At 32.8% G+C, this 12,192-nt stretch overlaps 2 protein-coding genes across 6 annotated transcripts in view; one reads left to right on the top strand and one right to left on the bottom strand.

Moving 5' to 3' along the window:
* The window catches only part of LOC108966267 (leucine-rich repeat serine/threonine-protein kinase 1), a 43,553-nt gene extending 38,718 nt beyond the window's left edge, over positions 1–4,835 (bottom strand). For all 4 annotated transcript variants that reach the window (XM_018929051.1, XM_018929054.1, XM_018929052.1 and 1 more), the window contains exon 1: positions 4,581–4,835. Coding sequence is in view for 1 of the 4 variants with exons in the window: in XM_018929053.1 (XP_018784598.1) it covers positions 4,581–4,605 (25 nt within the window). In the remaining 3 variants the exon portion in view is untranslated. The remainder of the gene's footprint in view (positions 1–4,580) is intronic.
* Positions 4,836–5,540: 705 nt separating this feature from the next.
* On the top strand, positions 5,541–11,930 carry LOC108966305 (phosphatidylinositol 4,5-bisphosphate 3-kinase catalytic subunit delta isoform). Of its 2 annotated transcripts, XM_018929144.1 has the most exons (11): positions 5,541–5,944; positions 6,015–6,349; positions 7,649–8,302; positions 8,373–9,070; positions 9,138–9,338; positions 9,395–9,601; positions 9,663–10,250; positions 10,781–11,087; positions 11,146–11,316; positions 11,405–11,524; positions 11,587–11,715. In XM_018929144.1, exons 2-11 carry the CDS (start codon positions 6,203–6,205, stop codon positions 11,713–11,715), a joined length of 3,222 nt encoding a protein of 1,073 aa, XP_018784689.1. In that variant the 5' UTR covers positions 5,541–5,944; positions 6,015–6,202. The 2 variants fall into 2 exon arrangements, with proteins under 2 accessions (XP_018784689.1, XP_018784690.1); XM_018929145.1 differs by lacking the exon at positions 5,541–5,944 and having other exon boundaries at positions 6,203–6,349; positions 11,587–11,930.
* Positions 11,931–12,192: the final 262 nt, after the last annotated feature.

Here is a 12,192-nt window from a genome sequence, read left to right as displayed (position 1 = left end):
ATATACCAAAGTGATCAGGGTGACGAGTAGAGTTAAAATCCGGATGTCTGTCTATCCGCCCGTGCAAGCTGTAACTTGAGTAAAAATTTAGATATCTTGATGAAACTTGTCATGCGAGAGTATAAAATGTTCGGTGACACCCGAACTTAGCCCTTCCTTACTTGTTATACTTAAAATTCGAGTTTTGGATATAAAGTGGTTATATTTGTTGGTTATCATACACTCATATTAAAACAAAATTTGAGTTTTCGTTATAAAATGAATAAAATTTAGTTATTATATCTGTCAGGGATTTCCATTTATTTTTGATCATGCATTGTTTTGTATTTTAGGTGACGATACATATATTTTTATATTTAAAATTTGAGTTTTGGATATAAAGTAGTTATATTTTTTTTATGCACTCATATTGAAACAAAATTTTAATATTCGTACTGCACTTGTATACTTTACACTTTATTACGTAATCTTATTATATAATATTACTAAAACATGTATTTAATATCACTTATTTGCTTAATAAATTTAAAAAAGAAAATATCCTTATGCATGAATAAAGGAATTTTTGCGAAAAAGAGGAATTTCAGCGAATCACCTTATCATCACATGGCAGTGCTCCATTTCGTCGTAATTTTTGGTAAACAAATGAGGTTCAAACGAGTTTAAAATGTTATTTTTAAAATAAAGATTTTTTTGGTAAAAAACCTGCTAAAAGTGTAAAATGTGGATTTATTTAAGTGTTTATTTATTTTTTTTATAGTGTAATTTAATTAATTTGAAGTGAAAAATGCGAAAAGTGTGTTTAATGTGATGAAATAGCTTCTTGAAATTTTTTTTTAATCTGGAGGACTTCCTCTTTCCAACGGTACCTTCAGATCGCGGTTAATTTAAGTTTTTTTTATAGTGTTTATTTATTTTTTTTTTATAGTGTAATTTAATTAATTTGAAGTGAAAAATGCGAATAAAGAGTGTTTAATGTGATGAAATAGATTCTTGAAATTTTTTTTAATCTGGAGGACTTCCTCTTTCCAACGGTACCTTCAGATCGCGGCGCCAAAGAAATCGGAATTGTGTCAAATAAATATATATTCCCACAATTTAGTGGCATTGAAAACATTATGTAAACTTATAGAGCATATTATGCGACTGTTTTAGCTTAAACCCGTATTTTTATTTTCAGCTACATATGTACATACATATACTATATCGTAATTTCTTTTATCGAATCGGTATTAAGTGCATAAATTATGTAGGTGTCAATTTTCGAATGAAATTTTTGGATTAAAACAAAACTCCAAAACTGAATGGCTACCTATTTTCATTCTAAATTTCGATGGTGGAAGAATCATTTCACTTCGTTCAAAGTACATGAACTTTCTTTTCATTTTTAAAATCAATCTTGTGAAAAAAAATCATGGATTCGCGAGAAAAAAAATTCATTTACGATTACGAAACGTTTTCGAATACGGAAGATTTTTCCTCTGTGAAGTTCACGATAAGAAAAACAGAAATTTGTGAATTTTCCATGGGTAATGGCGTTCGCTCATAATAAGACTGAATATAAAATCACATTTTTTTCAGAGTTAATCTATAGTATATCGTAGTGACCGTAAATTTGAAAATCCTATATTAGGTGCCTATGAGAAATAAGCTCAATAAGCTCAAAAGCTTTTTAGACTTGAGATGGCATAAGTCACTATTTCTGCATAGCTTCATTCATTTCGAAATGGAAGACTCGGACGGGATTGAAAGTTCTAATATTTGGGTTTTGATATGGTAATATATCAGTTTTGACTATGATTCTTGATTTATGTACTGGAAACTGGACAAATTAGCTTAAGTGGTTTAGGATATATGTATGTACATTAAGCTTGTTAGAGGGCGGGGACTCGCCGACTTAAAAAAAATTTGCCTACATGTGTCCCTTGCTATTACAATCCCTTGTACGCCCATCTACGAACTCTAATTTTTTTGTACCCAAGCACCCACCTACAAAGTTTCGTCGAGATACCCCAATTTTTACTCAAGTTACAGCTTGCACGGACCGACAGACAGTCAACCGTATTTCAACTTGCTGATCATTTATATATATGTATATATAACCCTAGCTCTGTAGCTACTGGTTGCAAGAGTATAAAAAAATTATTATTTCGAAGTATTTTTCATATCAATATAAGCAGTGTAATTTTATATTTCTTTGAACTCCATAAACTGAAAAGATGAATTTCATCATGAAATTTAGGAAGGGTCATAAACTTCCCCGATGTAGAGGGTTGATTGGAAAAAAAAATTCGTCATGAAGGAAAAGCGTACAATTTCATTGCAAATATGTTATGGCGTTCAGAAAATTTTACTTAATGCTCTAAAGCAAAAAAATATAAATAAAAACATAAAAATTGGTACGGTCCCAGCTGAAAAAAGATCGCGAAATATTTTATTCCGTGATGAAGTTAAGAATAGTATTTACGGAAATTATTGTAAAAGAACTGCCCGCTGGTCTAAAGGTAAAGAATTTGATTGTAGAAACACAATTAAATATGTTGCGGAAACATAATGGTGTGGGAATGATTCTCCTAGCAAGTCGTTGATCTTTTATTTTAGATAAAGAACACAATGTAATTTAAGTACAGAAATATTTTGAAAAACGTCATGCTACCGTTTGCATAAGAAAACATGCCGATGAGATGGTGTTATCAATAAGATAAAGAAACGAAATATACAATGACAACAATGTGACCTGTGCGCAATGGCCTAGTCGATCCCATAATCGGAATTTTTGTTTTATTTTAGTTTTTATTTAAAACAAAAAACATTTCGCACCTATTATAATATTTTGACGAATGCTATTTTTTTTTTTTTAAATCAAAACAAAGTTGGGGAAACTTTTATAAACAATACCACGGTTTCAGGATTAAAATGGGTTTGGTTGGATACAGGCGATTCTCCAGGTTATATTTTTGCATCTAAAGTTAAAAGTTTCGGCTATTAAAAGAACGTTTTTTTTTTCAATTCAATTTTATAAACATTAACCATTCACGAATATGTTCTTTCACATAATACATATAGTGAAAAATAAAACAATAGATTTTATTCAATATTCAAAAAAGTAACCCTGTTCAGACTAACGCCGGGGTCTTCTCAGTTTTTTCGTGTAGAACTCATTTTTGCGCAATTGAAAAAAATAATCCTGGTGGATCGGATTTCTTAAGGGAAGGGAAGGGAGTTTGCAGTCGTTTTGTTATTACGTCAATAAATATAATTTAATAATGAGTTAAATATTGAATTAAAGCTATTTTTCCACTACGTTATGTGAAATATATGTAGGTGTACAAACGAATTAATGAAATGTTGAACTATGTATGTATATAAAAGTGAACAAAATAAATGCGGAATACATTTTAAATTGAAAATCGCGCCAGTCGTTTCTTCTTTTTGCAATTTGGCGCCAATCTGCTTCCCCCGGCGGGTACTGAGTGCAAGAGGCCCACCACGAATCCCACACCGAATTTATGCTCCTTTATATGGCCGCTGTAGTATATGCCACAAAGACCTATTCGTCTCAGTCCTTTTCCTGATCATCGCAGTTCTTGGTCGGCGGTGATGTCAGCCTTCATTTTTACGAGAACATCAGCCAGCCGTGCTACGACACCTTCCCAATGAAGGGACCGAACATACAAGGTGCATACCCTTAAATCGTAATCCTTAATGCGTTTGCCATGGTCGTCATCAAAAAGGAGTTATCTTATCCGAGATTGTTGTTTCCTTTTCATTGTTGGCGTTTTTTACGTGGCGAGTCCCAACCCCAGAGCAAAACCTTGGGGATTGCTACCCAGAGGGTACTTAGTCTAAGACCGAAAGTCGTGAGCTGCTCGAGCCATATGTAAAAGAATAGTTTATGGCCACTCCCAAGTGAATGGCGCTTAGAGAACTTTTCTCACTTGTGTGAACTTCTATACACATAACTCCATCCTCCCAAAAATACATACTTAAAATTGTCGTAGTTTTCAACATTAAACGGCGCCTACAATTATGTATATTTGCAATCTGCAGAATCTTCTCTGTCCAACCATAACTCTTTTAACCTCGACATCGAGGATACCTACCACAAAATTTTTTTAATTGTAAATATTATTAATGTTTTTAAGTAAATATTTACAATTGTTGTTGCTTACCCATCCAAACAGGGTTAAATCGTCGAAACGTTTACACCTATTACTTTGTCCATATGTGTATTTTATTATGATATGATGTATGATATCGACAAATGATGCTGCGTTAAGTCCTTGGCTGTTAACAAATGCGGAGCCTTTCCGGTTACTTATGTATACCTGACTGTCGTGTGAACGGATATTTTCTTAATCTGGAGAACCTCTATCGGTACATACTAATTTTAACCCCGAAATCGGAGGATGTTATTCTAAAATCTACCCCATGAAGGTGGAATAGCCACTATATTTAACACACTTTGTGCATTTTCCAAATAATATATTTGTAATTAGACTGTACACATTGCAAACGCAAACTAATTTTGTTTACAATCATCCATTAAAATCTACTCCACTAGCGAATATGTAACTTACCTACATCGGAATCAGATTCGCTCATTTTAATTGATCAAGTCTCACAATTATAAATATATTAAATTCCGAACTTTATTTAAAATATCTAACGCAAACTATCACTCTAATCACTTTAATGAAGTTATTTTTTTCTCCATTATAATTTTTTTTTTTTTTTTTTACCGTTTTAAAGAAACTCTGTAAACCAAAGCAACTTCTGGCAGATAACGTATATTATAGAGAAGGTTCAGAGAACGTATAATATAGAGAAGGTTCAATTGCGGACAGGCGTGTGAAATGTCAAAAGATAATAAAAGTCTATTAGTGGATTTCACCACTTTTGGCTCGAAAGGAGAAATTTTAAAAGTGATGTGTGGAACACAATGCTAGCGACAGACTGCAGCAGCACGACACGAACTGAAAACGGCGTTGTGAATACTACCTCATGCACGTAGCACGTAGAGAGCAGCAACATAACAATGGCCGGCATGCCCACAAAACAACGCAGTTGTCCATTTTGAATGTACACAATTTCRTTGTGGCCATACTAATACCTTGCACTTCAATGAAATTTTAATATTTTGTTCAAAGTGAAATTTTTAAGCAAAAAATAAGTAAATAGGTAAATTTATTTGTTTCAAATTATCAATTTTTATTACAAATGATGTAACAGAGCTATTTTATGCTTTTATTTGTAAAATAACGTCAAGTTTGTTAGAGCTGTGAATAATTTTACATTTTACATATTAGTGGCATCACCACTCTTCCTCATCTCTCTATCTACCATTCTACTGTCAACTCTACTGTCGTCTCACTGTCGTTGGCAAATATAGGATCAAATTGAAGTTAGCGAGAACGRCAACTGTCGGCCTGCAGTCGTGTAGTCGTGCAGCTGTCAAAATAGGTCCGTCCATAAGAACGTGTGTATTTTAATATTTGACAGCTGTCGTTTGCTGTCTGTCGCGAGCGTTGTGTTCAGCACATCATGTTCGTTGCAATTTCGTTCAGATAATGTCAAATAAATCACAAACGAAAACATAGAAAATCGAAAAAACAGAAAATTGAGTAAATATAATTAAAGAACGTCACTACATGGATATTTCTTTGATCATTATATTAAAAGAAAAATATTTCTTTCACATCCTAAAAAATTCAAAATCAGAAATACTATAAATGAAAACGCTTTTGTTTTATGTGAATTGTGAGCGTGATTAATAAACACTTTCCAAGCTGCGTGATTATAATAATTCTTGGAAGACCAACAAATTTATGTTAAGCTGGTCCAAAAGGCGCTACCGTAGCTGCAAATTTAGCAATCGATTTATTCGAATATTTCTCAAGTAATATCTTTTTTAATACAAATGAAATGCAAGAAAAAGTTTCTTGTAAGTAAACAATAGAATTACTTTTACATCAAAAATATATTTAAAGCATTTTTCGTTCTCATTGAAAAAGAATATTTACGATACTTGTTGAAAGGGAATTCAACAATTATAAAGATTCCTGAGATTAATTGCAACAAACAGCACATATGATTTGTCAATAGTGTTATATTTACTACTTACATTATCAGATTCATAAGGAATTTATCAAATTTTATCGTGGCAAATATTTATTTGAGATACTGGATATAGGGCATAAGTATGGCTCCTCTATCATGCCCAACTGACTCCATCGATTTCTGGAGAAATGAGATGCCAGAACGCGCCGAAGTCAGCTGCCTTATGCCAAATGGTATTCTTATTCTAACAGTAGTACCCATTAATTGTACTATCCGGGAAATCAAAACGGTAAGTTTAAAAGTATGAAAATAATAAAAACATATTTTTAATTTTAAAGAGGAAAGTATAAAATGTAAACTTCTCCGGCCAAGACTCTGTCAAGTCAGAAAATTCCTGAAAATGATGTGTGGGAAATCAGATATTAATGATGACACTATGATTTCGGTAAGACTTTAGATATGTGATCCCAGTTGATTCGGTGTCGGGAAAAGGAATAAAGATCGGTTCGCCTATTTTAAGTCATCAGGACCGTTTTAAAGAAATAATAAAAAATAATCAATTTGATAATGTAAAATTTTATTGCTCTCATTACTCTATTAATCACCAATTCTTTTGAAACTTTGAACACTATTTCTGTACATAATTTACCTGGTAACGGCGGGGGTTTTTTTTTTAATTTGTCAACAGTTTTTATATTACAAAAGTGTTCTAAATGATATAAAATATTTCAAAAAAAACGCCCTCGCGGTTCCTTGGTGAAAAACTGTTATCTGATCCTACACCAAGTTATAAGAGGCACTTCGCCTCCTAATAGATTTAATTGACAGTGCCTATGGCTGATTTTTACCAAAAATATTGGCTAATCTGTGAGATATATTATTGAAATTTAGGAAGAATTTTTTTGTGATAAAACGTTTACTATATATTTATATATTATAATAGGTATTTCAAACTTCCGATAGGTTTTAAAACGCATACAACGCTCAATATGTAACATAATAACACAACGAATTAATCTATCTGCCATATTCTGTATATAACAATTTTCATTGTTCGAGCACAATTTATGCCACATATGTCGGACAGTCTTTATGTTATCTTCATAAAATTTCTTGGGAGCATGCTCTCGACACACACACGTTAATGCAAAACTGGTCGATTTTTGGTTGAGYTTAAATCACATATAGGTATCTCATTTGAGTTAAATAGGTTGATTTAAATACCAATATATCAGATATGAAGCGAAATATACTAATGATATTAAGAAGGCTAAAGTTGTAGATGAAATGATACGATTTAAAAAATAAACAAAAATTATTGTAATCCATTCATCCTTTAGTCGAATAATGAATGTTGAATTCTTTCCCAACCAATTTTAACGTAATATTTTGCCAACATCTGAAAATATTTCCCCGGCTTTGGTCCTTATGAGAGTACAGAATGTTCTGTTAGACTAAAACTTAGTATTACTTTCCTATTATATAATTATTCGTGAAAATTTATAATTCTACATATTTTGTAAAAAATATTAAAAAATCATTTTGTAGTGATAATTATAATTTTTAATTTTCTTATTTAATGTTTTAGGAAGTTATTAGGGAGGCAAAAAACTTCCCACTATGTCATTTAATAAAGGATCCTTGTGACTATGAAGTCAGTGGTATTTCAAATTTTGCTAATGTAGACTGTTTTACTGACGAAACCAAACGTCTATCGGAAATACAACCATTTTTTTGTTTACTTCGTTTGGGAGAACGCACAGAACCCTCAACTATATCAAGTGATTATGAGCTATCCAAACTGGTTAGTAACATGATTGGGAAATCATTTGAAGAATATAGCGCGCAACGGACACCGGAAGTAGATGACTTTCGGCGCAAACTGACGCATCTCTGTGATAAAATGGAACAGGTGCGGTCTCGCTTCACTTGGTCAGAGAAGCTGCTCTATGAACATCCCATGCGTGTTGCAAATACCCCCGCTATGCCTGAACTAATACGTAAACGATTGGGTGGTACAAGTTTTCTTATAGTTGTTAAATTAGAGAATGACGAAGGCTCCTATACAATTCCTGTTAGTGAACACGATACTTCAAGTACAGTGATTGAATCTGCACTAATGAAGATGCAGCGATCTCAAATAAGAGTAGGAGATCGACCATCAGACTATATACTAAAAGTACGTGGTCGTGACGAATTTATTTTTGGTGAATACCCGATTATTCAGTTCATATATATACAGGTAAATACTATCTATGTATAGCAAATGTGAAATATATGTTTATGTTTTTGCATTCTAATATATTATACAGGAAAGTCTTTCTGGTTCCGATGTTCCCAATGTTGTTTTAAAACCTATACACACACTCCAATCGTATATAAACTACAGGAATGATTTGAACTTTTCTCACAAGCGAACACGAAGGCCGGAATATAATACTCCATCTTTGCTGAACGATCCATGCCAAGACCGAAAGGCCATTTCATCGTGGGACATCTTAAATCCTTTTAAATTACATATATACCAAATCGAGAATGTAAATTGTGATCTCTCTCGTGCTATCAAAGTGGGTGTACACATTGGTCTTTTCCATGGAGAGCGTCGTCTTTGTGCAACACAGTCCATAGAAATCGCAATTAGTAACAATCGTTCATTTACATTCGAGAAAGACATTTCGTTCGATATACAAGTACAAAATTTGCCTCGAATGGCACGGTTATGCATGGTTATCTACGAAGTAACGAAAGCATCGAGATCCAAAAAATCTTCAAACACAAATCGCGATAATATTTACAAAGAAGCCAATACATATGTAAATAACAACCCCTTGGCTTGGGTTAATACGACCATATTTGACTACAAACATCAAATGCTAACTGGCTGTCTATCCCTTTACACATGGACTTACGCAGATGATATTCAGTCGGAAGAAATTTTCCATCCCCTAGGTACGATTGAACCAAATCCTCGTAAAGATGGATGCGCTATAGTGAAATTAACATTTCAGTGGTAAGAAAAATAAAGTTCCTATTTCGTCTTTATTGTACGAGTATGTGTTTTAAATTTAAAATTACAGTTCCAGTTATGAAAATATACAGTTTCCATCGATGTTAGCGGTACTCAAGTATGCAGAAGAGTTACATAATGGGGAAGTACTTAGTAGCGATAAATTACATGAAAACTCCAAACCGATCAGTGCTATGCTGTCACAGTATCTTCGCATTGATAAAGTATATGAAATGCATGATCAAGATCGCAATGCGTTATGGTCGAGAAGGTAAAATTGAAATTTTAATTTAAACTCAAAAATAAAATAATATATAATTTTTTTAGATATGAAATCTTGGCCGAAGCTCCTGAGGAGTTATCTACTTTGTTGCACTGTGTTAATTGGAACGAACGTGACGAAGTAGCAGAGACGTGGAATTTATTACAACAATGGCCTACAATATCCGTAGAAAGATCACTGGAATTACTTGACTATGCGTATCCGGATCCAGCGGTTCGAAGTTTCGCCATACGCTGCCTCCGTTTTTTGAGGTGGGTAAAATCTCAAAGCAATTCTGGTTTAAACATGAAGTGTCTTTTATTTATTCAATAGAGATGAGGAACTATTGCTATATCTCTTACAACTGGTGCAAGCCATGAAACATGAGTCTTATCTAGACTGCGATTTAGTAACGTTTCTGCTCGAACGGGCGTTGCGCAATCAACGAATTGGTCACTATTTCTTTTGGCATTTGCGATCTGAAATGCAAACTCTTTCCATGCAAACTCGGTTTGGTCTATTACTTGAAGGGTACCTCAAAGGTTGCAAACCACACGTGCCTCACCTTTGCAAACAACTAAAAGTTTTAGACGCCCTCAAAGCTGGTTCTTTGATTGCAAAAAAAGGAAGCAAAGAAAAAGGTCGAAAGGAAATGCAAGACTTTCTTTCCAGTCCAAGCAATAGTAGTATATTCCAAAGCATACAAAATCCATTGAATCCCAGTTTTCGATGCAAAGGTATACAGCCAGAAAAATGCAAAGTAATGGACTCGAAAATGAGACCACTCTGGATTGTGCTAAAAAACGCAGATCAAAGTTGTAATGATATTTATATAATATTTAAAAATGGTGACGATTTGCGGCAGGATATGTTAACATTGCAAATGTTGCGTGTCATGGACCAATTGTGGAAAAATGAAGGGTAAGAAACATAAACCTATTATAGATAATTTCCCCTATTATATGAAATTCGTTATCGATATCCAATCATAAAAACATATTTAGTCTAAGAGGTGTTAGTAAATATAATATTTTGTATTTTTTTTTTTTTAAGGAGTTACATTACTTTTGTTTTATATCCTGAAATATACTTATGAAACAATAAGATGTGGTTTAGTGTAGTTTTTGCTCTATATAATCAAACGAAACAGATAGCCACTAATAATTTGTTGAATATTAAAAGCTATACTTTTTTGAATAAATATGTGAACGAAAAATGTTTATGACAAATTAAATAAACGCAAACTTCAAGTCAATTAGTAAAGAACTGATCGAGCTATCTTTCGTACGTGTTGTGAAAGAAGTTCTCGTTTAAACTTTATTATGAGATCGAAGTGTTCAGCAATGGCTCCAAGCTCCAATCATGACACCTTAAATATCCTATGACACATATTTAACTAATACTGCAAACATTTTCAATATAATCTTTACATTTATGTTATTTTGATATAGTATGGATTTTCGTATGAATATTTACAACTGCATTAGTATGGAACGTCGTTTAGGAATGATTGAAGTGGTGCTAAATGCTGAAACAATCGCCAATATTCAAAAAGAGAAAGGTATGTTCTCAGCAACATCACCATTTAAGAAAGGCTCGCTATTTAGTTGGTTGAAAGAATATAATCGTACTGAAGAAGAAATGAATAAAGCGATAAACGAATTTACATTGAGTTGCGCTGGATATTGTGTGGCCACATATGTTCTAGGTGTGGCCGATCGACATTCAGATAATATAATGGTTAAACGTAACGGGCAGGTAAATATAATGCATAACAATTTAGAAATTTCGCATCTAATAATTCTATACCATATAGCTTTTTCATATTGACTTCGGTCACATACTAGGCCACTTTAAAGAGAAATTTGGTGTGCGTCGTGAGAGAGTTCCTTTTGTATTAACGCATGATTTTGTATATGTCATAAGTAAAGGACGTAACGATCGAGATTCGGAAGAATTTCTTTATTTTCAAAATATGTGCGAAAAGGTATGAAAACAATTATGCAAAACTATTAACAAATTATTTTATATACAAGTATATATATTTTTGAATTGTCTTGCTTTCTTTATCGCAGGCATTTTTGGTGTTACGAAAACATGGCTGTCTTATATTATCTCTATTTTCAATGATGATTTCAACCGGACTACCCGAACTATCTTCTGAAAAAGATCTTAATTACTTAAAGGAAACTCTAGTATGCAAATCTGCCCTGTTCCTATTTCTTTCGCCTTAGCTTTAAAATTTTTTTCTTTTTAGGTTCTTGACTATACCGAGGAGAAAGCCCGCGAACACTTCCGTTCAAAGTTTAGCGAAGCTTTAGTTAACTCTTGGAAAACTTCTTTGAATTGGGCTTCGCATAATTTTTCAAAAAATAATAAGCAGTAGACACATGCATTTAAAGTATTAACGCATAAATCAGCATTTTGAATTTGAGTTAAAACAAATTCGAATGGTAGTATAGCTCTGTAATTGTAAGTTGGCATTAAATACAATGAATGATATATATATGTATACTTTGTTCAGCGCTGTAATATGCTGTCACTCACAACATTGATTACGTTAAGCCTTCATGAGTAATATTTCAAACACTTGGAAACTCATTAATACTTTTAAATTTTTCCAAATACATAAATTAGTTAGTAACAAAAAGATGAGCATTTATCATTATGAAACCATTGCAGATTTAATTCTAATAGTCATACTATTTAAAAAGTTTTTGCATTGTGCTAGCTTCATGTAATTCCTTATCGTTTGCATATTAATGTTTGTATTGGAACCTGTCTCCACAAATATGGATTTATTCACACACGTTAAGTGTTATATTCATTTTGTGTTAAAACCAGATCTTGAATCTATGGTACA

This window comes from Bactrocera latifrons, unplaced genomic scaffold (assembly GCF_001853355.1).
Source record: "Bactrocera latifrons isolate USDA-ARS-PBARC rearing strain unplaced genomic scaffold, ASM185335v1 scaffold_158, whole genome shotgun sequence".
Taxonomy (NCBI): Eukaryota; Metazoa; Arthropoda; class Insecta; order Diptera; family Tephritidae; genus Bactrocera; species Bactrocera latifrons.
Note: the sequence above shows the minus strand (reverse complement) of the source record. Positions and strands in the feature narration are given on the sequence as shown.

Coding starts and splice junctions, on each gene's coding strand:
- LOC108966305 (XM_018929145.1), top strand. CDS start 6,203: ATGGCTCCTCTATCATGCCCAACTGACTCCATCGATTTCTGGAGAAAT. Junction 8,303..8,372: donor TTCAGTTCATATATATACAG/GTAAATACTATC, acceptor TATATTATACAG/GAAAGTCTTTCTGGTTCCGA. Junction 11,088..11,145: donor TGGTTAAACGTAACGGGCAG/GTAAATATAATG, acceptor TATACCATATAG/CTTTTTCATATTGACTTCGG.